The 25,893-nt window shown below is 43.0% G+C and overlaps 1 protein-coding gene across 6 annotated transcripts in view; it reads left to right on the top strand.

The window, feature by feature from the left end:
- The first annotated feature begins 216 nt into the window (after positions 1–216).
- IRAG1 (inositol 1,4,5-triphosphate receptor associated 1) overlaps positions 217–25,893 on the top strand; it is a 125,130-nt gene continuing 99,453 nt past the window's right edge. For 2 of the 6 annotated variants that reach the window (XM_035704063.2, XM_035704062.2), the window contains exon 1: positions 220–720. In XM_035704063.2, coding sequence (XP_035559956.2) covers positions 582–720 — 139 coding nt within the window. In that variant the 5' untranslated portion in view covers positions 220–581. Of the gene's footprint in view, positions 721–18,035; positions 18,057–25,893 lie in introns of those variants that run through there. The other 4 variants (XM_049098690.1, XM_025459464.3, XM_025459463.3 and 1 more) reach the window with 4 other exon arrangements.

Here is a 25,893-nt window from a genome sequence, read left to right as displayed (position 1 = left end):
AGCTCCACAATGTGAAGACCACAGGACTGCTGAGTGCAGGAGCAGGAATTGAAGCCCCTGGGGCTGCTGCCAGGTCTGGGATTAGCTGAACCTCCTAGGCCCTTCTCTCTGGTAATCCCACGGGTTTAAGGTGGGAGTAGCCCCCACCCGTGGATCCCCAGGGCAGGAAGTGTTCCCAGTTTCTCCTGGCCCAGGGCCAGGGTCTTGTCCAGCCTCACATGCTTGCTGGGGATTCCAGGCTGGGAGGCGGATCTGCAGAGTTCCTTTGGTCCCCGTCTGGCCAGGACAGTCCCCAGCAGCACAGGCTGCCCATGGGCACTGCCATCCACTGTGTGGGTGCCCATGGGAGGCACTCAGGGCTGGCCGCTGCCTCGCAGGCCCAGCCTTCCCTGAACCCCGGGGCTGGCCTGGGCAGCTTCCCCTGCCGTTAGCGTTAGCCCCCTGAGTGGGGCCAGAGGGGGCTCCCTGAGGAGCTCCAGGCTCCAAGTCCCAGCCCCTCTAGGAGGAGGCGGTGGCCGAGGCTCAGCAGCCAGAGGCTTCTCAGCTCGGAGCTCCAGAGCCAGATGTAACATTGACCTTAAATGGTAAAAGCTCCCCAGAGTGAAGAGAGGCTGGCCGGAGGAGGAAAAGGGAATAACTCAGTTTTAGGTAAGTCATTGCTATATCTAAGAATAACCTGCTCTTCAGCTGGGACGCAAGGGACCCATCTCCTCCTTAAAGGTACAGGGTGCTGGGATGGGGGCGCTTGAGTTTAACTTTCAGGGGAATTGGCTTTATCGGGTGCCATTTCAGCTGAGTATTTTTATTGTTGCTGTCATGATTTTTAAGTAAGAAGTGAATCTTGCCAGTCCTAACTTAACTAAACCGTGCTCTGTCTGCTGCTGCTTGGGAAGCATGCACAGGCTAGGGTGAAAATGTGGGTTCCGACTGGAGAGCCCACCCCCAGATTTCCTGTGGGTCTTTCTGGGGAATCGTGGGTCCCAGCTTATGTAAGCCCTTGCGCAGGGCTTCCACCACCACCCTCGCCCGCTACCCTTTTTCCAGCTTGCCTCTGTGCTTACTTGTACCTCCCTCTGCCACCTCCCCCCGCAGCCCTGTGCTGTACTCTCCCATCCACTTAGGACCCTGTGTGGGCCCAGCTCTATCTCGGTCCTTGACCTTGCTCCTGTTTCTGTCCCTGCCCCTCCTGTTCTGGTTGCAGCCCCTGCTTTCATCTCTGTCTCCATCTCTCCTTCTGTGTTCAGCTTTGTCCCCTGTGCCATTTCCCTCCTCCCTGGAGGGGGTACCTATGCCCAACCTGTGCCCCTAGCCCTGCTCACCTCCAGGAGCTCTGTGTCAAAGCTAAATGGGACTCAGACTGGCTTTCTTCAAAGGAAAGGCCAGGGGACAGAGAGCAGAGAAGGGCCTAGCTGTCTTGCTCCCTCCTGCCCAGGAAATGCTCGGGAAAGCCTGGAGATGCTCTGCAGTTTGAGTTAACAGAGTGAAGGATCTGGAACCTGTGGTCAGTGCTCCTGCCTCCTAGAGTTCGGCAGCTGGTGTCCTCTTAACACTCTTCAGGCTTCTTTGTGGGTCTGGGGGGGGGTTGGGGGGTAAAGCCCATGGACTTGTCGGAGATGAGTCTCCTGCAGGGGAAGGAGGAAGCTTCCCAGGACTCTTCAGCTGGAAGCACTTAGGGAGTCAGAGTTCGCTAAGGGTTCTATCATCCCCACCAGGGGGCAATGACATGCTGGTGAGATAGGTGGGGTTAGCTCCCCTGCGAACTTACAGGGCACTTTTCTGGGGAGGAAACACAGGTTAAGTAACTTGCTTAAGGTCAGACTGCTAAGGAAGAGCAGAGCTAGGACTTGAACCCAAGTCTGACTCTAACGGCAGAGTCAACTAGTTGTGAAGCTTCTTGTGATTTCGGACTAAATGGACAATACAGTTATCATCATGTTTGGTTATCTTTGATGCAGTGGTGTGTGTGTGTGTGTGTGTGTGTGTGTGTGTGTGTGTGTCAGTGTGTCTGTGTTGGGGGTGACTGTATTCATAGCTAATGTAACATTGTCTATGCTTGTAGTAAGTAGGACATTCCTACATACTCTCAAAGGTCATCTGGAAGATGTAATCAGGTACTAATTGGCACAACATGATCAAAATCCATAAACATGGATGAAAAAAAAAGCAAACACATCATTCTTAATGTACACCAAACACTGTTCTAAGCACGTTCTGTATAGTAATTCACCGTCCACAACTCTCTAGGGTATGGATTGTTATTGTCCTCATCTCGTAAATAGGGAGATTTTAGCATGGAGAGGTCACATCGCTGGTAAGAGGTGGTGCTGGCATTTGAACCCAGGCAGCCTGTCTCTGGAGTCTCTGCTCCTACCCAACATGCTCTGTTTATCTCCAGTTGGTACCACTTCAAGAAGGTAGTGGGGGAAGCACCAACTGTCTTCCAATGCTCTGCCTAAGGCTTTCCATGCATGGTTTCTTGTGTTCTCCTCAGTAATGAGATGAGGGTGGTATCTTTACCTAATTTTACAGGGAAGACACTAGGACTAGGGGATGTAAAATGACTTCTCCAAGGTCACCCAGCCACCAAATGTCAGAGGAGGGAATTCAGTATCTTGGATGAGGATAGTTAATGCCTTCTGCTTGGCACTGATTGACAGGAGGACCAGTGGGCTGGCTCATAGCTTCAGGGTGAGGGGTTCTAAGTCTCTGTGAGAGGAAGCTGGATGCCTTGCCTGATGGGCTGAACTATAAGTACCAGTCCCCGCTTCTCAAATGGCCCTGCCTCTTTTTCTCAAGTCTTGGTAAGGAAGATAGATGACTGCAGCTCACACCTCCAGCAGGAGGGGAGACTGAGTGCTGTGAGAGCAGAGACCTTGTCTCATTCTCCACTGTGTGTCCTGCATCCAGAATGATGCTGGGAGGTACTGAGTGTTCAGGATCAATTTGTTTTCATTATGAAGAAATGAACATAATGCTCACAAAGTGTGTTGCAGTTAAGCGGGGCCCTGGTTTATTGTATATGTATACCTGATGTTCAGATTCGTTTAGTCTGGCATGGTGGAGGTCTCAAGTTAGCCATCTTCTCTCACCCTACCACCTCTTCTGGGTAGTCCCATGGAGCCACTGGGCTGCCTCTCAGCCATTCTATCTGTGGCTCAGCAGTCATCTGAGGGGTTCTGACCAAGGAGGAGCAGAAACCTGGATGGGTGGGGAGGAGAGATTTTGCCCCTGCTACTTGGGGAGCTCTTTGAATTAGTGGGAGGGAGATAGAGAGCTGAGTTCTTGTGTAGTAAATGTAAAAATTGATATAAATTGAGTCCCACTTGAGATCCTTGGGCCAGGATCTGTGCTAGAATGTTATTTCACTTAATCCTTGTGATAGAGATGAGGCCACTGTGGTAGAAAGAGGTATAGCAATGTGCCCAAGGCCACGCAGCTGGTAGGTGGTGAGCGGGGTTTCCAGCTCAGGCCGCTTAGATCCAAAGCGGGGACTTCCTGTGCTAGATGCCACATCTCGGGGAAGTTATCAAGTGCCATAATCCAAATGCTGGAAAAATCCAGAAAAGGGGGAAAGGGATATTGTGTTTGACCTATAAACCCTGGAGGTCAGAGCCTGAGGTTCAGGGGACAGCTCAGGGCAGCCTAACTAGATGGGATGCAAAGGCAACAGAAGCCTGTGACTTTAGACAAGCCCTGCCTCCTGTGTAAGGGCCTTATCCAGAGGAGAAGGAAAGCAGGTGACAGCCAGTCGGCCAGAGAATCTCCCTCCCAGTGGGCCACAACTGTAAAAAACAATTTTCAAAGGCTGGGCTTAATCGGTTCTGGTTACTTTCTTTCTAGGACTTTTTTTACATATAATTTTTATTCAACTTCTTTTCCTAGTAATAAAAGTAATATGCATTCTGTGCTAGGGTTTCTTATAAAATATAGAAATAAGTATAAATAAGAAATTCAGAAGTAAATAAGAAGAAATTAAAAATCCCTCCAGAATCCTACTTAATATTACAGTGTGTTTCTTTCTCTATATTTCTCTGTATTTTATAAAACTAAGGTCTTACTATATGTGGTTTTATAGTCTGTTTACAAAAAATTTTTTAAGAGATTTTATTTATTTGAGAGAGCATACGCGCACAAGCCCAAGGGCAGGGTGGTGTGGAAGGACAGAATAAAAGGGAGAAGCGAACTCCTGGCTAAGCAGGGAGCCTGCCAATGAGGATTTTAATCAGATGTTTAACTAACTGAGCCACCCAGGTGCCCCTGCTTTAAAATTTTTAAAGACCTAATTTTTTAGGGCATTTTAAGGCTCACAACAGAAAGGAAGATACAGAGATTTCCCACTTCTTCAACATGTGCAGCCTCCCCCATTAGCAACAACCCCTACCAGAGTAGTTCATTTGTTACAACTGGTGAACCTACCCTGACACATAATTACGATCCCAAGTCCATAGTTTATCATGGGGTTCATTCTTGGTGTTGTTCAATCTCTAGATTTAGGCAAATGTATAAGGACATGTCTCCATTATAGTATCATGCAGAGTAGCTTCCATTGCCCTAAAGATCCCTGTGTTCCAGCTATGAACCCAACTCCTAGCAACCACTGATCTTTTCACTTTCTCCATAGTTTGGCCTTTTCCAGAATGTCAGAGAGTTGGAATCAAACAGTATGTGGCCTTTTCAGACTGGCTTCTTCCACTTAGCAACATGCATTTGAGTCTCCTCTACGTCTTTTTTTTTTTTTTTTCCTCTATGTCTTTTCATGGCTTGATAACTCATTTTTTTTTTTTTTTTTAGCACTGGATAATATTATGCTGCTCTTCATGTACTATGGTTTATTCACTCTTACTGAAGGACATCTTAGTCTGCTTTCTCTCTCTTTTTTTTAAAGGTTGTATTTATTTATTCATGAGACAGAGAGAGAGACAGAGACAGAAAGAGACGCAGAGGGAGAAGCAGGCTCCATGCAGGGTGCCCAACATGGGACTCAATCCCGGGACTCTCCCGGGGTCACGCCCTAGGCTGAAGGCAGGCGCTAAACAGCTGAGCCACCCAGGGATCCCTTTTTTTCCTTTTATTTATTTTTATTTTATTTTTTTCTTTTATTTATTTTAAAAAAAGATTTTATTTATTCATTCACGAGAGACACAGAGACAGAGAGAGAGAGAGACAGAGACAGAGACAGAGAGAGAGGCAGAGACACAGGCAGAGGGAGAAGCAGGCTCCATGCAGGGAGCAGATGCAGGACTCGATCCCAGGACTCCAGGATCACACCCTGGGCTAGGGGCAGGCGCTAAACTGCTGAGTCACCCAAAGATCCCCCCCTTTTTTTCCTTTTAACTGGACATTCTGTCATGATCATTTTTCCATCTTGTTAAAGATACTTCAAAACACGATGTTTCAATGGTTGTATAATACAGAATAATATTAGCTGTGCCACAGTTTAATCATTGTTCCTCTCATTGGGCATGTACAAATGTGGCTTTTCTTTGGGGACAGTCTCAGTGGCACACACAGGATGGCTTTTTATCCCTACCACACATAAATGGTACATGTATGTCGTTTGGAAACTCATGTGTGTCGTTTGAAAACTCAGCCCTCAGAGGCAGACTTGCACAGTGGGGCCCAAGGTGTGGCTTATTCTGCAAGATGGTTTTAAGTGGGGTACTGACTCAGCCTGGAACACACGAACTCGCATCACAAGAAGGTTATTCCCTTGTCAGTTATTTTTAGTCCTTCCATAGAGAAGAAAGCCTTGATCTGAGGTAGCCTGGGAATGAGGAAAACTTACAGGACTAAAACCAGAAGTCCTAGGCCACTCAGGACAAGTTGTTCACAAGCTTGAACTGGCTGTGCCTTCGACATCTTTCAGACCCTGGCTTGTCTCTCTTCTTGACAAAAAGAGAGCAAGCCTTAGGCCCAGAGCTTTTGTCAGGCAATAGCTAGTATTTAGTAAGTGTTTTCACTTAATTTATTTTTATAACTCCTCTCTTTGTGATATAAGTGGCACTGAGTTTTTCATTTATGGTAGGGATATAAAGTTTCCTTTTTGGATAAATATAATGACAAGTGTAGATAATACTTATTGAGCACTTACTTTATGCCAGGTACTTTTTTTTTTAAGATTTATTTATTTATTCATTCATGAGAGACACACACACACACACAGAGAGAGAGAGAGAGAGAGAGAGAGAGGCAGAGACACAGGCAGAGGGAGAAGCAGGCTCCCCATAGGCAGCCCAATGCAGGACTCAATCCCGGATCCTGGGATCATGCCCTGAGCCGAGGGCAGATGCTCAATCGCTGAGTCACCCAGATGTCCCTGTGCTAGGTGTTCTAAGGCTTTACTGGAAGTACTTCATTTAGTCCACACAGAAACCCCCTGAAGTATGATTATGATTATCCCTGTTATACAGATTAGGAAACTGAGGCAAAGAGAGGGCAAGGAACTTATCCAGCAACACAAAGCTGGTAAATGACAGAGTTGGGATTTCAGCCCTGGTTTTCTAGCTCACTGCTAAGGCAAGTTAAAGAATAGTAAAAAAATAAAAAAATAAATAAAAATTTAAAAAAAGTAAATCAATGAATATATAGGTGGCACATGGATGTGGCAGGAAAATATGAAGGTGGTGTGCAGATGACTCAAGTCTAGGAAGCACTGGCTTGGAGGGAATCAGGTTCTATGAGTAGGGGCATCAGTGGATGCAGGATGTGGGGGATGAGATCATACACTGCTCACAGCAGGGCTGTAGGCTGGCATGGGGTGCAGAGGGCATGGTGGCTGCCCTGACAAGGGACACACAGAACCACACGGAGTTCTGCCAAAGACAGGCTAAATGGGAGGATATTTCCAGAAAGCCTAAGGTCCTAGTTCATTAGAAGGAGAGAAAGCCTGAGGGCACCCTTGATGTTGCTACTACACGTGTGGTTAAAACAGTGCTGGCCCCTCAGGAGGTAGGATCAGCGTTGACCATGTCTTCCCTCATTATCATAGTGGGAGATATCACCTCCAGCTAGAAGTAGCACTGTGTTCTGGTAGAAAGTGCAGCCCCTGGAGTGACTGTGTGGCTCTACCACTGGCCAGCTGTCCACCTTGTTTGCACCTAATCTTGCTGGGCTTCAGTTTCTTCTCCGGTGAGATGGAGATAACGATGGTGCTTTGCAGGGGTAAGTAAGACCCTTAGCCAGGGTCTGTTCTTAGCACCTGGTAAACATTAGCTATTATTGTAGCTATAGCTTCTGTGTTTCCTCTTTCAGAGATCCCATCAGAGATATTTCTGTATAGGGTACGAGGCTCAGAATGTGCATAATTCTGGATCGTATTCTCACCTCTGTTAACCTCACAAGGACAGTAACAGACTTATTATCTAGATGACTGGCCTTTGGCACCTGGTGGGGTCTCTAAGGACGCCCAGTGAAAATACTTCTTCCTTCACTTAAGCTGTGAGTCTCATGGAGAATCTAACATCTCCCTTATGGCTGATAAGGCTGGTATTGAAGAATAGGGCTTATATTGGCAGGCAAGTAGACTTTCTTTTTATTATCATTTTAAAGACATTTAATTCCAGTTTAATTAACGTATAGTGTTATATTAATTTCAGGTGTACAAGTGACTCAATAATTCTTTCCATTACTCAGTGCTCATCATGATAAGTGTACTCTTAATCCCCATCACCTATTTCACCCATACCTCTCCCCTCCTCCGCTTTGGTGACCACCAATTTGTTCTCTATAGTTAAGAATCTGTTTCTTGGTTTGTCTCTTTTTTTCTTTTTTGGTTGTTTTGTTTCTTAAATTCCATATTTGAGTGGAATCCTATGGTATTTGTCTTTCTCTGACTGACTTATTTACCTTAGCATTATTCTCTCTTGATCCATCCATCTTACTATAAATGGTAAGATTTCATTCTTTTTTATGGCTGAGTAACATTCCATTATATATATAAATTTATATACCTATTAAATTTATATATGTATTAAAATAAAAAATATTTTTTACATCTTCTTTATCCATTCATCAGTTAATGGACACTGGGCTGCTTCTATAATTTGGCTATTGTAAATAATGCTGCAATAAACATAGGGGTGCATATATCTCTTCAAATTAGTGCTTTCGTATTCTTTGAGTAAATGTCCAGTTGTGGATCATATGGTAATTGTGTTTTTTAATTTTGGCGGAATCTCCATGCTATTCTCCAGAGTGGCTGCACTAGTTTGCACTCCCACCAACAGTGCATGAAGGTTCCTATTGCTCCACATCCTCGCCAACACTTGCTGTTTCTTGAGGTTTTGATTTTAGCCACTCTGACAGGTGTGACATGATATTTCATTGTGGGTTTGATTTGCATTTCCCTGATGTTGAACATCCTTTTGCATGTCTGTTGGCCCTCTGTATGTCTTCTTTGGAGAAATGTCTGTTCATGTCTTCTGCTCATTTTTAAATTGGATTATTTGGGGTTTTCTGGTGTTGAGTTGTATAAATTCTTTATATATTTTGGGTACTTACTTCATTGAATATGTCATTTGAAAATATCTTCTCCCACTCAGTAGATTGCCTTTCAGTTTTGTCAATTGTTTCCTTCATTGTACATAGAATTTTTATTTTGACGAAGTCCCAATAGTTTCATTTCCCTTGCTGCTTTGGCCAATGTCAGAAAAATTATGACCTGTACTCTCTTCTAGGATTTTTATGGTTTCAGGTTTCACATTTAGGTCTTTAATCTACCTTGAGTTTATTGTTGTGTATGATGTTATAAGTGGTTCAGTTCCATTGTTTTCTGTTTTTAAAAATTCAATTTAGTTAACATATACTGTATTATTAATTTCAAGGGTAGAATTTAGTGATTAATCAGTTTTATATAACACCCAGTGCTCATTACATCAGTGCCCTCCTTAATGTCCATCTTCAGTTATCCCTTCCTCCAACCACCTCCCCTCCAGCAACCCTCAGTTTGTTTCCTAGAGTCAAGAGTCTCTTATGGTTTGCCTCCCTCCCTGTTTTTATCTTATTTTACTTTTTCTTCCCTTCCCCTAGGTGCATCTGTTTTGTTTCTTAAATTCCACATTTGAGTGAAATTATATGTTGTCTTTCTCTGACTGACTTATTTTGCTTAGCATAATACCCCGTAGTTCCATCCACATTGTTGCAAAGGCAAGATTTCTTTCTTTTTGATGGCTGAGTAATATCCCATTTGCATGTGGCTGTCTAGTTTTTCCAACACCATTTATTGAAGAGACTGTCTTTTTCCCATTCCATATTCTTGCCTTCTTTGTCAAAGGTTGACAAGTAGGCTTTCTAAAGTTGAGTTAAGCCAATTTACCCCATCCCTATGGAGTGCCCTCTAGAGGAAGCAGGCCCCCTTAAATAAGGAGCAAGGAGGAGCAGAGTAGAATCTGTGGGTAGCAGAACCTCCTGCAGGCAGCATAGTCCCAAGAGAAAGGGAAGAGGAAAGGGCTGAGCTAGTCAGTTGACCCTTGTTAGAACTCACTATCAGATAGCTATTCCCCTGGCCAGAGGAGGTGGGGGGGGGTATCTTCCTGGACAAATGAAACAATCATCTAGAAGAAGAAGCATTATGCCCCTAACAGTACCACAGTGAGGGCCTAGCCCAAGCCCTGTTGCAAAGCTGGTCTCTCAAGTGGTGTACATCTGGCAGATGTATCACATCCTAGTGACAGGCAAGGAGCTTTCAGGTTACAGGGGTTGCCACATAGTCCTAAGAGTGTGGGCACCCCAGCTCCTCCCTTTTCTGCCTGATGGAACCCCATCCTTTCTCTTTGCAAGTTGCCCAGTGGTCATCTGTTTGAAAAGCAGTCTTTCTGCGGACAAGACAAGCATCCAACTAGAAGTGTGTGCTGTGAATTTGGTTTTGTGCAAGTTCCATTTTGGCAGCTCCAGTCAGGAAGCAAATGACCCCCTAACACCTCTTCCTCTGGGATACTTCATATAGATAATGAAAGGAGGGGTTCGGAACAACCATTGTTTGAGCATGCTGTTCATGCCAGGCATTTTATATATACTACCTCATTAAACTCAGATCATAGCCATCCAAGGGAGATATTTGTGAGCAAATGACTCAAGCCACGTATTCAAGACAACTAAAAGGAAATAGTAAGTAAAGAAAGGGGAGTCAAATAAAACTATCAGATCTCTAATTCGCAGCAACTTCCATCTGTCTGGCTCATATATCCGGGCCATAGGGCAGAGTGAGAATATCCAACCCCTGTCCCTACTCGTATAGTTGGAGCCCGGGAGGTCCTGACACTGCTGCTCAGAGCAGACGCCCTGAGCTTTGGGGCAAGAGTCTGGGCAGCTACTCTACTGCATCTGCTCTGCTTTCTATCTCTCTTTTGTCTTCTTTCAGTGCGTGACAATCTTGATGAGGTCTCATAACCTTGTCTATGAGCAAGCCTCTTCTTGTAGGAAAATACAAGTCTAGAATCTCTATTGCAAGAAATGCCGTGTCCTACACTATGAGTCTTGAGTCACTCTCTGACTCACCAAGGCTTGTGCCCTAAAAAATCACAGATCCTGCCATGGTCACCCAGTCTGCCTTAGAGGCAATGTGGGGTAGTGGTTGGGACCACAGTTTCTCAAATCAAATGACTTGAATCAAGTCTCAGCCTTGCAACTTACCGTCTGACCTTGGGCAAATGATCTAACCTCTTCTGTCTTACTTTCCTGATGTATAAAATAGGGCTGATGATGACCACAATATCTTGCTCAAAGACTTGTTATGAAGATGAAATGGATTGGTGTATTTAAATAACTCATCTGTGTATAAGTACTCAACAAATAATAAGTATTATTCAAGGCCAGGCTAATGCTGAACATGTGGACTCCTCTATTTTGTGACCCCAAATGACTGGGTTTTTCAAAGGGCTTTCCTGTCATGATATTTTCGACCTGTTTGGGGCTTGGTTCCCTTATATAAATAATATAATGTATTCCTGGGCATTTTACCTCAGACATATTTCCTGTTCCCCAGCTGAGGTCCAACTGGTCCCTATTGTAGGTTAGAAGGTGATGGTGACAGGGAAATACAAATCAAAACCACAATGATATACCACCTCACACCAGTGAGAATGGGGAAAATTAACAAGGCAGGAAACCACAAATGTTGGAGAGGATGCAGAGACAAGGGAACCCTCTTACACTGTTGGTGGGAATGTGAACTGGTGCAGCCACTCTGGAAAACTGTGTGGAGGTTCCTCAAAGAGGTAAAAATAGACCTGCCCTACGACCCAGCAATTGCACTGCTGGGGATTTACCCCAAAGATACAGATGCAATGAAACGCTGGGACACCTGCACCCCAATGTTCCTAGCAGCAATGTCCACAATAGCCAAACTGTGGAAGGAGCCTCGGTGTCCATCGAAAGATGAATGGATAAAGATGTGGTCTATGTATACAATGGAATATTACTCAGCCATTAGAAACGACAAATACCCACCACATTTGCTTCAACGTGGATGGAACTGGAAGGTATTATGCTGAGTGAAGTAAGTCAATCGGAGAAGGACAAACATTATATGTTCTCATTCATTTGGGAAATATAAATAATAGTGAAAGGGAATATAAGGGAAGGGAGAAGAAATGTGTGGGAAATATCAGAAAGGGAGACAGAACATATAGACTCCTAACTCTGGGAAACGAACTAGGGGTGGTGGAAGGGGAGGAGCGGGGGGGTGGGGGTGAATAGATGACGGGCACTGAGGGGGGCACCTGACGGGATGAGCACTGGGTGTTATTCTGTATGTTGGTAAATTGAACACCAATAAAAAATAAATTTATAAAAAAAAAAAGAAGGTGATGGTGATGAGGTAAAATATTGTCAGGAGGAACCTAGATGGCTGGATTACAAGAGGACTCCCTAAGGAGTATCATCATGGGGATGTTTCAAGGTCCTGGGCCTATCTGTAAGCCTAAGTCAGTGGCCTGGAGTTATTGTTCACATGGAGACTGACCCATGATAATCAAACTCATAAGAGACTGAAGTATATAATTCTGAATTTTTGTGTGCTAATATATGGTAAGAGATAACTCTTTCCAGTGCCAAGACCTGGAAGATGAAGATTTTGCTCAGAAGGTAGAAAATTCTGTTTCACCTAGGTTATAATCTGGCCTAATAGCCCTCTCTGCCTATAACAGAGAGACTTCCCCAGAGCACAGGAGGAGTTTCTCCCCCTGGAAGCCTTAGAGAAGCATTTCTCTTTATAGTCCCCTTTCATTTTGTAGAAAGATGGGGTTTGCTGAAAGGTAGTTCAGAGAATCAAAGGAAAAAGTAGACAGCTAGGTCTCAGGAAGATAATCCCTACGGCAGTACTGCAGACCTGAAAACAGGAACTTGCCAACTTTTTTTCTAGAGCAGAGGTCTTCTCTAGGACAAAGGCTTTTTTTTTTTTTTTTTGATTTTATTTATTTATTCATGAGAAACACAGAGAGAGAGAGAGAGGCAGAGACACAAGCAGAGGGAGAAGCAGGCTTCATGCAGGGAACCCGATGTGGGATTCGATCCGGGTTTCCAGGATCATGCCCTGGGCCGAAGGCGGCACTAAACCACTGAGCCCCCAAGGGCTACCCTAGGACAAAGGCTGTTTGTTTGATGGTTCATCTCATTAATTAAAAAAAAATTGTTTTAGCATGCACCTCCAATTTATGTGCATTTCTTTATTTTAAATCATATTCATGAGCTACATTAATATGCTAGTTATTTTATAAAACACATAAAAATGAAAATTTTAAAGGCTGACAAAGGTGAAATTATATATGAAAACCATGCTTTGTTTTTTTAAACAGTGCCACCAGCTTTCCTTAAAAGAGTATTCCTTAGTGAGAGTTCATTATGTTTTAACATCTCAGCACTTGGGATAACCCCTAGCTTCAATGACTGTCATGGTAAATGATATACTGTAACAGTCAGTCTCCCAGCAAGGAACCAAATCCAACTCAACTGGCTCAAGAGACTTCAACAGAAGGACTATTTATAAAGGATGATGGCCAGGCACCCCAAAATAAGCAACAGCAAGAGGCTGTTACCAGAAAGAGAAAAAATAGTGCGACCAGAATCCAGTGACATGGGGAGCCAGAGAAGAAGGTCCTTCCAGAATGAGCCGTAGTTAAGGAGGGATACAGCCATGCCAGAGATGTAGTGCTGAAGCAAGAAAGAATAGGAAAGAAAATGCCCCAACCTTTCTCTCCTCCCTCCTTCTGCTGGCCCATTGACCAATCTCAGGTAGCAAGCATGAAAGCCCAAGATACATCCTGCATGTGTCATCTGGAAGCACAGGGCACAGAATGGATGGGTTGGGGGCAGGGAGAAAGGGAGGTCAGGAGAAGGATAACCGGCTCATACATCTGTAGAAGGGCATCATTACTTACGGAATTGTGAGTAAAATTGTAAGCAAAATTTTCAGTTTGAATCACCAGTTTGCAAAAAATGTTTGAGAGTTGCTTTTGGTGTTAGTAGTTTTGGTAGTATCTTCATTCCGCATTTTTTGCGGGAGCCTTTTAAGCTACTTGCCCATTTTTATGATGGTTTGGTTAAACCTAGATAAACATATTTCACTAACTCATTTACTTGGGCACATACAAATTGTGTCATACTTCACTGAAAGCAAATGTATACATGAGGGTATAGAGTTTCTCCTGTTCCTTCAGGGTGTCTTACAAACTGGGCATGACAGTGACCTTTCAACACAGGGACTGAATGAAGGCACCATTGTTGATCTTTTAATACTAAGAAAGTAGAAATTCCAGTTGTTTTCCCATCCCACAGGACTATCTTGCTCATTCCTTGGGCACTCATACTCCATTCTGAAGACCGCTCTAGGGCACAGTCCTTGGCTTGACCAGGGTCCAGTGACCCTTAGTCTCTGTCCATATTCTTGGGAGAGCCCGATAGACCCAGCTTGGGTCAGCCATGGTCAGGCAACAGGATCATCAAGCACAGATTCGGCCATCTGTACCAAGAGATGGGGAACCATCCCTTGTATATAGGGATTCCTCCTAGGGAAGGGGAAATTGCCAAAAGCAAAAGTCTTTCCAAAGGATGTTGTCACCTGCCAACTCATAATTGTCTTCCTGTCCTGCCATCTGGGATCTCAGTAAAGCCTCTCTCTCTCTCTCTCTCTCTCTTTTTAAGATTTGATTTATTATTTATTTGAGAGAGGGAAACAGAGCATGAGCATGGGGGAAGGGGAAGAGGGAGAGGAAGAAGCAGACTCCCCACTGATTAGGGAGCCAGATATAGGGCTTGATCTCAGAATCCTGGGATCATGACCTGAGCCGAAGGCAGACACTTGACTGACTGAGCCACCCAGGCACTGTCCCCACTCTGATCAAGCCTCTTAACCCTTCAGCCACATTTATAGACAATTTCTTGGGTTACTTCCACAGATAACTAATCATATCCCTTGAATATGGTGTTTTACAGGGTTGTATAGGAAGGCAGCCTCATTTCCTTGCTGTTGTCCCTTGCTGATGTACAGACAATTTCGACAGGTGTGGGGTTTATAGGGCCTTACATTAAGAGAGCCAGATGGTTCTTTGGTCAGCTAGGCCCAGCAGAGAAAGAAGGATGTAGGGATGGGGCTCAAGGATATGGGACATGAGACACAGAAACACTTGGCAAGTTGTCCCTGTCTCATGACTCTTCAGTCTGTAAGACACAAAAGTTGCTCAGACACACAAAGAAAGCAAGCCTGCCTTTTTAGTGTCCTGGAAGGAAAGATTACACTTGTTGAAATCTGCAGGGGGCTTATTTTGCTTGACAATAACAAGAGTGATAATAACGTACTTATTATCAGTTACTATAACAGCTATCATTTGTTGAACACCAGATATATACTGTGTTAAGTGCTTTATGTATATTCTCTCATGTTTTTGTAGCACCCTGTGAGATAGGTAATAATATTATCTCCATTTTGCTAATGAGAAAACCAAAGTTTTCTGAGGTTCATTTATTAACTCAGGATTTCAGTGGAAGGTGGCAAGGTCAAGACTCCATTGCCCTTGGTGCAAAGTGTGTGCAACCCATCAACAGATGGGATCTCACACTTGGAACTTTCAGGACAGGAAGAGGTAGAGGCTGCACCAGTAAGAACTTTAAAAAGGTTAGGTCATCGTGGATTTATAGAGAAGTATTAAGGTAAGCAAGAACCATGGCAAGTTTATAGCAGGTTCTTGGTGGATACTGAGTGAGTGAATGAATGAATAAACACTCCTAGGTTTGAAGACAGTGAATGTCTTCCAATATCCATTCCTGGTGCTGAAATGAAGACAACATAGAAGCAAGGGTTCTCAGGTTCTCAGGTAGCAGGCTTCGCTCTGCTACCAACTCATTTTGTGCCCTTGAGCAAATCACTTCTTCCTTCTGAGGCCTTGGTTTCCCCATCTGTGAGCCATTCATTCTCCAAGGCCCAGAGATTTACCCCAATAGTCGTATGACTGAGGCTGTCCTGGAGCATCGATCGTGTTAATTGCTGCATCTGTGACATGGAGGATTGCAGATGTGTTAGAGGAGTCAGCTATTATTGTCTGTTTTCTAAAAGCCGATGCAGTGCCTTTGTGGGCAGTCAGAACTGGGTCAGGTCCAGAGTAAAATGGAAGGCTGTATATATAAGAAAACATTTACTGCTGAAGGAAATGCTTATTCATTTTCTTTCTTATTAACAAGGCACTTGACTCATGCTTTGGACATTTGCGGTTCAGATCAGGGATGTGTTGTGTTTGTTGCTAATAAAAGCAGCCTCTGGAGCCTGGTTTCTCTTCCCTCACATTACAGGGTCAGCTGCTCTAAGCCCTTCAGCTTTGGGAATAGTTGGGTGTATACTATGGAATGAAGTTGGGGGCAAAAGGACTGGAAGTCCCTTGGAAGAGATTTGGAACACTAGAATTTGGGGACCTCCAGGAGGCACTGGGTACCCTTTCAGGGCTCCCTAAATGGAGATTTTGGGAACTTGAGGATACCCCCTAAGATGATACCCCTGCAGAGCATGTTCTCAGACTATGTCTCAGGTGATCCTCCCAGAGGACCATACAGCCATGTTGTCTGTGTAACCTCACATGGATTCTCTGGATTTCATAGTTTTAACCCCTCCTTCTGCCCCCCCTGCCCTGCCCCAAGGCCACACTGGATTTTTGTGGGCCCTAGGCATTTCTTCCTTCATGAGCCCCTTTTTCCTTAAGAAATTTATTTTATAACTATGTTGATATATAGATAAATACATTAATACTATCTATTAAGACATTTTCTTTGGCCCAAAAGTTTTATTATTTTTTTCCTTCTGATTTTAAAGAAATTAAAACATTTTCATGGGCACTAGGCATTGTTCCCATCATACTTAGTGGACAGGTCAGCCCTGCCCCTATCACCTTACTTCTCAGAGCACAGTCTAGGGACCAACAGTGTCAGCATCATCTGGGAGCTTATTAGCAATGCAGACTCTCGAGTGCTGCCTCAGATCTACTGAGTCGGAATCTGCAGCTTAATGAGACCATTTGGTGATTCATGTGTACATCATAGTCTGAGACATGCCACCTGTCACATTGTCCATAGTACTACTGGGAGTACCTGAATCACAGGTCACACCTTTACTTCAAATTACAGCAAGAAGTTTAATAACAAAAAATCCCATATGGAAGATATACCGGGTATTAAATGGCTATATAAATGCCAAGAATTACAAGAATGCCAAGAATGATCCTGTCTAAAGCCCCTCTCCTCTTACCCACCTGTGCTTCCCACCCTCCCTCTAGTTGGAGAAATGACACTTAGGGGGAGGGGCACATTTGTTTCTGAGTTGGTTCTTTCAGCTTCCCTATGAAACAAGTGACCTCCAGAGACATCTCAATTGAGGGAAGGGAGGAATGCAGGAGGCAGGGCTCTCAGTACCTCAATCCAGAGGTGACATACAGTCTCTTGGCCAGAGCTGGTTGCCAGAGCTGGTCCCAACCAACTGCAAGAGAGGCTGGGAAGGCAAAAGAGCACAGGAATACTCAGAGAGTGCTAACCATTTCTGCCAGAGGCTGAGGATTAGTGAGACAGGTAACAGCTACTGCAGAACCTGAGGCCTCTCAGAGGTAAGAAATTAAAATACTATAATGTAGGCAACCAGAGCTTGCAGAGTCCTAGAAAAGCTGGGAGAATTAACTCAGAGGCAAACAGGCCTTACTTTTCCAAAAGGGGGAAGGAAGCACAATTGGGCAGCAGAGGAGTACAGCTTTTGTAGCCAGGGTCATCCAGGGACTTTTGACATCCACACCCCCATTTATATATTCCACATGGGATTTTCTGTTACAGAATTTCTTGCTATAAGATGGAGGTGGGCATCCCAATTTGCATTAGATTTAGCTCAGCAAGATGTACACTCAAAGACACTGAGATTTGTGGTCTGTTGCAGCAGCTACTGTCAATTATCCTAATTCACTGCCCAAGCATCTTTGTCATAGGCACTCTCTCCCATTTCCTCAAAAGAGGAACACACTTACCACCTGTCACTGGTGTGATCCTCTCCCTGCTACTTTGCCATCCAGCCTGTCTGCCTGCTTAGTATTTTAACCACTTTTCTCTGTGCCATAACCTTGTTATGCTCTATGTTATCAGGGAGGAAACTCGAGATCGCACTGGAAAATGAGTAAGTTGTGTACAGAATCTAGGTCTTCTGAATCTTACGTACCTGTCTTTAAGGAATTAAAAATGAAGTAGAAGGAGGCCTTCAAGGCCATAAAGGTTAGGAAGGGCTACTCCTAGGGAACCATGACCAGCTTTTATGGGACTTCATGCCATCTTGGCTGAGAGTTTTTAAAAACTGAGAGGCTGATGTTGGCCTAGGGGTGGGGAGTGCCAGGTGCAGACTGCTGCTTCTGAGAGAATGTGAGGAATCCCTTTCTACAAGGCTTGTGAAGGATTCAAAATGCCAGTTAACATTTAGTGTGTACTGACTATGTGCCAAATACTGCTCTAAGACGTTTATGAGTATTATATAATCTATGTGATTATCGCCATCTGTGTTTTACAGATGGAGAATCTGAGGCATGGACAGATGAAGTAATTTGCCCAAGGTAACTCAGCTACTATGCAGCAGGGCTGGGATACGATCCCAGGCAGCGTGGCTCCAGAGCCCATATGCACAATCACTCTGCTTCTCACTTCTAGGCCCCCACCAGTCCAAGAGGGCCTGGTGGCACCTCTGACTAGTGTTTTGAGGAAGACACATTGAGATACTCCTTGAAAAAAGATTCATGGTCAAATATTCATTTCCCAAATTTGGGAAACATTTTATACTGTTTCTTCCTCTGGAAGGTTTATCTTGAGTATTTATTTCCTAAAGGCTGAGAAGTCCTGCAGTACAGAAACCTGTCTGATGCTGATGACTCCAAATGCATTGAAAAACAGAAACTTTTATTTTCACAGCTACTAACAAAATCATCCAGAACAAGGGTTGCAGAGAACATACTTTGGGAAAAGCTGGCTAGGGACAATCTTGCTCAAGTTGACACGAGGTAGGTCATGTGCATCTAGAAAGCCCTCGCTGTTTGTAAAACTGCTAGAGCAGGTTCTATGTGGGCCAGGTCAGCCCCAAAAGCTTCTCCCTGGGGGTGAGGAGACAGTGGCTAGAGTGGGTACAGCATGGACTCTGCTGATTTCCAGTCCCACTTGGACACAGGACACTAGGATGGGAGGCTTCCAAGGAACAGGCTGGAAGTCATTGTGTCTTTTTTCTTCTCCAAAGAGGTCAGGGGACTCTCCAGTCCAAGAAATAGCTTTCTCCTAAGAGGGGGAAGGAAATGCTCTTGGGTTGAACAAAAGAATAGGGAGGAAATTTTGAGAGCTGAGGTTGAGCTAATGGGACATGCTCAGATTTAGCTTCATATCATCATCAAAAGGGAGCATTAACTCAAGATTCTAAAAGATTCCTGAAGATCTAGAAAAGGCAACAGTTGATCTCCTTGGTGCAGGCAAAATGTTTAAATATAATACAAAAAACTGTTTTGATTATAAATGAAGTGCCAACTGGCAGAGTGTGGCAGAGGTCTGTGCCAGCTTTGACAGGCTACCTAGTAAGGGACATTTCTAAACAATTGTGGATCTGAGAATAAATTTCAGAAGGTAATTATTTCTTACAAAGATCTTGTACAGAGAGGCTAATTGAGAGAGGACCTCTGTGGTGGTATGGAAAGAGCACTGGACTGGGAGTCAGTCTCAGCCGGACCCCTAATGGCCGTGACCTCGTTAGCCTCCTCATCTGAAAAACAGACATAATAGAATCAACTTTGTAGTGATGTTGTGAGGAATAAACTAAACAATGGATCTGAAATAGACAATATAAAGCTCTACACAGTAAGAGGTTAATATTAAAGACCAGGAATGCCCTTTAAGGATTGCCATCAAGAGACCGCAATCAAGATGAAATAGCTCCCTTCTAAAAAGCCAATGGACTTTTCAAAGATGAAGTCAGCCAAGCAGATCCAGGATGTTGATGAGGTTAGAGATGGCAAGTGTAGGAGGCTTCTGGGTAAGCACAGAGTTCCCATATGACCCAGCCATTCCACTTTAAGGTATATACCTAAGAAAACTGAAAATACATGTTCACACAAAAACTTGTACATGAATGTTCATAGCAGCACTATTCACATGGTCAAAGGGTAGAAACAACCCAGATGACATGAACAAAATGAGATATATCCTTGCAATGGAATATTATTCAGTCATAAGAAGGAATGAAGTACTGATGCATGCTACATGAATGAATCCTGTAAACATTATGTAAAAGGAGTCAGACACAAAAGACCACATATTGCATGCTTCCATTTATATGAAATGTCCAGAACAAGCAAATCCATGGAGACAAAAGGCAAACTAATGATTTTAATGGGAACCAACTGCTTGATGGGTATGAAGTTTCCTTTTGGGGCGAAGAAAAAGTTCTGGAGCTTGATAGTGGTAATAAGTGTACAACATCATGAATGTACTTAATGCCACTAAATTGTACACTTTAAGATGGATGAAATTGTAAATTTTATATGTATTTTGCCACTATTGGAAAAAAAAGGTTTCCTGGTAAGAAGGAAACATGATTCAAACATTAGAATCCTCTCTCCTAGAGAGGAGTTGAGGGGAGGGTGGAGGATTCAGAGTTTATAAGCAGGGGGTTGAGGTCTTGTGTCGATACATTCACCAAGGGCCTACAGCAGGCCTATGTGTGACGGCCCAGGAGGATCCAGAATCAAGTACAACATGCTCCCTGCTCTCAGAGTGTATATCCATTATTCTTATATAAGGACAGATTGACAGGTCCTATATATAACAAGGGAGTAAATTCAGGGCAGTGAGACATTTATTCTGCTTTGGCCATATGTGAAGCCTTCTTGGAAGAGAAGATAGTTAAGTAGGTGGGATTTTGGTAGGTAAGTAAAATGTGGAATGTCTTCTGGGGGAAAGGCACAAGGTGTAAGGAAGCATTGCAGAGTAGGGGATTGGGTGGATGTGAATCAGGCACAGTATGGGCAGAAGCATGGAGATGGTCATGAGAAATAAGCTAAAAAATAATTAGGGTTTCTAAGAAGGTAGATCCTAAAAGTTTTCACTGCAGGAAAAAAAATTTTTGTAACTATGTATGGTGACGGATATTAACTAGACCTATAGTGGAGATCTCTTTGCAATATATACAAACGTCGAATCATTATGTTGCACACGTGAAACTAATATAATGTTATATGTCAATTATACTTTAGTTAAAAAAGAGAAAACAAAAGGGGAATTGAGATCAGATTGTGGAGGGCTTTGAAGATAGAGCTGAGGAAACCAGGACTTGCTTTCAAGGCAGAGGTGCATCAAGGAGTCCTCTAAGCTGAGGAGTGACAGGACTAAGCCTGGCTGAGAATGATCAATGTAGCAGAAGGCAGACTGAAGAGAAAGAGGCTAAGGATGGGGAGATGAGCTATGGCAAAGTCTCTGCAGGGCTCAAGAAAGCTGCTCCAGTGGGAAGGGGGAACCAAATCCCCCTTCCAAATGAGTTTTGCATTAACCAAGATTCCTGTCTGCATGGGACAGAAACTTATTCAAATTAGATTAGATAATAACCAGAATTTTCTAGGTTAGATAACTGACAAGTCTAGGCAGGTTCAGCTGTAGCTGGATGCATGGGGCTCATTCTCTCTATATCCCAACTGTTCTTGGTATTGGATCTCTTCTCAGTGGCCTCTGTGTCATGGTGACAACTGGAACTTGTAGTCCCCAACTTCCATCCTGTCCTCTTAGAAACCCTGGCAGCAAGAACTCCCCAGTCATTCCAACAAGTTACTAAGATGAATTTACTACTTCTTCTGGGTCATGTGCCCATTCCTTGATCACCAGAGCCAAGGCCACAGGGTGTTCTGATGGGTCAGCCCTGTGTTACAGTCCCATTCCCCAGTGGGGCCAACCACCCCGACCCCAAGCACAGGGATGATGAAGATGCTGCTGTTACCAGAAGAAGCGGTACTGGGGTGCTAAACAGGCAAAAACTGCAAGTGACCCCCCAAAGTACCAACTCTGTGCCAAGTTGTTTACACATCTCATTTCATTCTGTCAACCATACTGAGGTAGAAATGATTATCTCCATTTTACAGGGGAGAAAACTAAGGCATAGATTACCTTGTCCTTCCTTCCCACCCTATGAACACTTTTCCTGTTCTGGGCTGCATGGAATCTCTTAGAGAAGTCAAGAGTCAGCATCAGGGTCAAGCTAAGAAAATAAGAACAAAAGTGCATGATCAATAATCTGAGAGACACTCAAACTGCATTTCAGTCTGAAAGGGCAGTGGTTATAAGTCCTGACTTTTTAATTGTTAGGAGACTGGAGGTCATTCTCCCTGAAGTGAGGGGGATGTTTATGCCCTGCATTGCTCTTATCCCATGGGCAAGGATCTGGGAATTAGGGCTGATCAGAGGTGGGAGGCTGGTGTGTGTACTTGTGTATGACTCTCCAGACGTGGAGTATAACCTGGTGGTCATTCGGAAGCACTTATTGCAGACACTGTGCAGAGAACAGAGCCACTTTTCCTGTTGAGATTTCCTCCCATGTTGTCAGCATGTCATACTTTCAGTAGGACAGGAGCCACAGGACAGGGAAAATGGGCAACACATGATGCCTGTATTGGGCCAGGTCTGGATGGGTTGGAAGCAGAGTAGAACAGAATGTGTTTTGGGAACTTTCCAGTTGAAAGCCCAGAGGAGTAGGGCTGGTGTGCTTGTAATAGATCACATTCCTCTCTGTTTTCAAAGCCAGTCTTTCTTGATGGAGGGGAAAGAGTAGGAGGGAATCTCTAAACTCTAGGGATGAATCCCTTCCTTGAGCCTTGTTTTATAGAGACTTTGGGGTGAGAATAAAAGATGTCATTCCCATTTGTGCCCATCCTTGTAAAAATGCAGCATATATTTAAATGTCATTGCTAGCAGAATTCGAAATACCTCAGGTGAGAAATGATGCATCTTGCAAAATTGATCTGACTTTTAGGAATGTTGCATGTGTTGAGTGGTGTGCTATGTGTACATGCATGTGTGCATGCATGCAACCTGTGTGCTTCCAGAGCATCTTAAATTATGGCATCCTGACTCTCACCATACATGCTTACAACTGTCTGAATGCTGCTGTGCTTCCAGTTGCTGAGCTCAGTGCTTCGGTCTACCTGGTTTACTACTGAATACAGAGCTTGGCTTTGTAGGTCCTCAGTAAATCTTTGTTAAATGGAAGAATGGATGACTGATCTGCACGTGCATTTTGGTGAGTTTCTCTTTCTTTTTGAGCATAGTCTTGCTTCTGTGTCTCTACGTATCTGTCTCTCTGAACTCACGTCCCTTGTCCCTTCATCTCCTTTTATCTTTTTTAGTCTTTTTGTTGTCCCTTCCTTCATTTCTCTCCACATAACCCCATCCTAGACACATACACACAGACTCCATCTCTTTTCTCTAATCTGTTTTCTTAAATTACATACACTCAGGAATCTTAGAGATGGAAAGAAACTTAGAAATCAGGTAGGTGAATTTCTGCATTTTCTGTTTGAGGAAACTATGTCCAGAAAGATCACCATGTACTAAGGACCAAAGGTAGTTTCCATGTTGTCTTTTTGCAGAAGTTTTATTTTTAACAGCTTTATTAAGCTATAGTTCATATACCCTATAATTCACCCACTTAAAATGTACAATTCAATGGTTCTTAACATATTGAGAGAATTATGCAGCCATCACCACTCTTTCATTCCAGAAAATTTCATTCCAAAAATAAGCCCAAAAAGAAATAACTATACTTATTGTCACTCCCAATTTCCCTCATCCTTCCAGCCCTAAGCAACCACTAATCTACTTTCTATCTCTACAGATTTCTCTATTCTTGACATTTCATATAAAGGCAATCGTGCAATCATACAACATACGGTCTTTTGTGACTGACTTCTTTCATTTAGCATAAAATTTTCAAGGTTTATTAATATTTTAGCACGTATCAGTACTTCAGTCCTTTTTATGGCTGAATAATATTCCACGGTATTAATATACCACATTTTATTCATCTGTTAATTAGTTGGACATTTCATTCATTTTAACTTTTTAGCTATTATGAATAATGCTGCTATGAACATTGTGTACGTGTTTTAATTTCTCTTGGATATATATCTAAAGTGGAATTGGTGAGTCATCTTGTAAATCTATGTTTAAAATATTGAGGAACTGCCAGTGTGTTTTCCAAAGTAGCTGTATGATTTTACATCTCTACCAGCAGTGCATAAGGGTCCTAAATTTTCCATATCCTTATCAATATTTGTTTTCATCTGTCTTTTTTACTGTATCCATTTTAATGGGTGTGAAGTAGTATCTTATTGTGGTTTTGATAGCGTCCTTGATAGCTAATGATATTGAGCATCTTTTTATATGTTTATTGGACATTTGTATATATTCTTTGGAGAAATGTCAATTTGATTATTTTGGCCATTTAAAAAAAGATTTTATTTATTTATTCATCAGAGCGAGGCAGAGACATAGGCAGAGGGAGAGGCAGGCTCCCTGAGGGGAGCCTGATGTAAGACTTGATCCCAGGACCCCAGGATCATGACCTGAGCCAAAGGCAGATGCTCAACCACTGAGCCACCCGGATGCCCCTCTTTTGGCCATTTTAAAAGTATCTGTCATTTTATTATTGATTTGTAAGAGTAGTTCACATATTCTGAATATAAGTCTCTTATTAGATAAATCATTTGCAAATATTTTATTATATTTTGTGGGTTGTATTGTCACTTCTCAGTGATATTACTCACAGTGCAAAGTTTTTACTTTTGGTAAAATCCAATTTATTTATTTTTTCTTTTGTTGCTGATGTTTTGGTATTGTATCCAAGAAGGTATTGCCTAACTCAAGGACACAAAGATTTACTCCTATGTTTTCATCTAAGAGCTTTACAATTTCAGCTTTTCTGTTTAGGCATTTGACCCATTTTGAGCTAATTTTTGTATATGGTATAAGGAAGAGATCCAATTTTATTCTTTAGAATGTGGATATTCAGTTATTCCAGAATTACTGGTGAGGACTGTTCTTTTTCCATTGAATTATCTTGGCACTCTATTGAAATCCATTGACTCTACATGGAAGGATTTATTTATGGACTCATGACTCTCTTCCATTAATATGTATGTCTATCCTTGTATAGTATCTTAGTGTCATACTGTCTTACTGTAATTCCATATATTAAGTTTTTAAATTGAGATATGTAAGTTTTCCTTTTTTCCCCTTCTTTTTTCGAGATTGTTTTGGTTATTCTTGCTCCCTTGCATTCCCATAGGAAATTGGGGATCTCTTTGTCAATTTTTGAAAAAGAAAAAAAAAGGCAGCTAGGATTTTAATAGGTATTGTGTTGAATCTGTAGATCAATTTGGGAGCTATTTCTACCTTAACAATATTAAGTCTTCTGATTCTGGGGCACTTGGGTGATGCAATTGGTCGAGCATCCGAATCTTGGTTTTGGTCATGATCTTAGGGTTGGGGGATCAAGCCCCACATGAGTTTCCATGCTCAGCTTGGAGTCTGCTTGAGCCGCTCCCTCCCTTTCCCTCTGCCCTCCTTTAAAATGGATGAATCTTTTTTAAAAAAAAGTCTTCGGGTAATCCCTGGGTGGCTCAGCGGTTTAGTGCCTGCCTTTGGCCCAGGATATGATCCTGGAGTCCCAGGATCAAGTCCCACATCAGGCTCCTTGCATAAAGCCTGCTTCTCCCTCTGCCTGTGTCTCTGCCTCTCTCTCTCTCTCTGTGTCTCTTGTGAATAAATAAATAAAATCTTAAAAAAAAAAAAGTCTTCTGATCCATGAACATGGAATGGTGTTCCATCTATTGAAGTCTTCTTTAATTTCCTTCAACAATGTTTTGGGGGATCCCTGGGTGGCTCAGCGGTTAAGCACCTGCCTTTGGCCCAGGGCGTGATCCTGGAGTCCTGGGATCGAGTCCCACGTTGGGCTTCCTGCATGGAACCTGCTTCTCCCTCTGCCTGTGTCTCTGCCTCTGCCTCTGTCTCTGTGTCTCTCATGAATAAATAAATAAAATCTTTAAAAAAATGTTTTGTCATTTTCAGAGTACACATTTTTAATTTCTTTTGTTGAATATATTCCTAAGTATGCTAAGATTTTTGATGCTATTATTATGTTCTCTTAATTTCATTTTCAAATTGTTCATTGCTAGTGTATAGAAATACAGTTGAATTTGTATATCAATCTTATATTCTGCAAACTTGTTGAACTTATTTTTTCAAATAATTTTTTAGCGGATTCCTTAGGATTTTATATACACAAGTTTACACCATCTACAAATAATGGTAGTTTTACTTTTTCAAAACTAGAATTTTGGATCCCTAGTTCAGAGCATTTTTATTTCTTTAGAG

Source organism: Canis lupus, chromosome 21 (assembly GCF_003254725.2).
Source record: "Canis lupus dingo isolate Sandy chromosome 21, ASM325472v2, whole genome shotgun sequence".
Lineage (NCBI taxonomy): Eukaryota > Metazoa > Chordata > Mammalia > Carnivora > Canidae > Canis > Canis lupus.
This window is presented reverse-complemented; position numbering and strand designations above follow the sequence as displayed.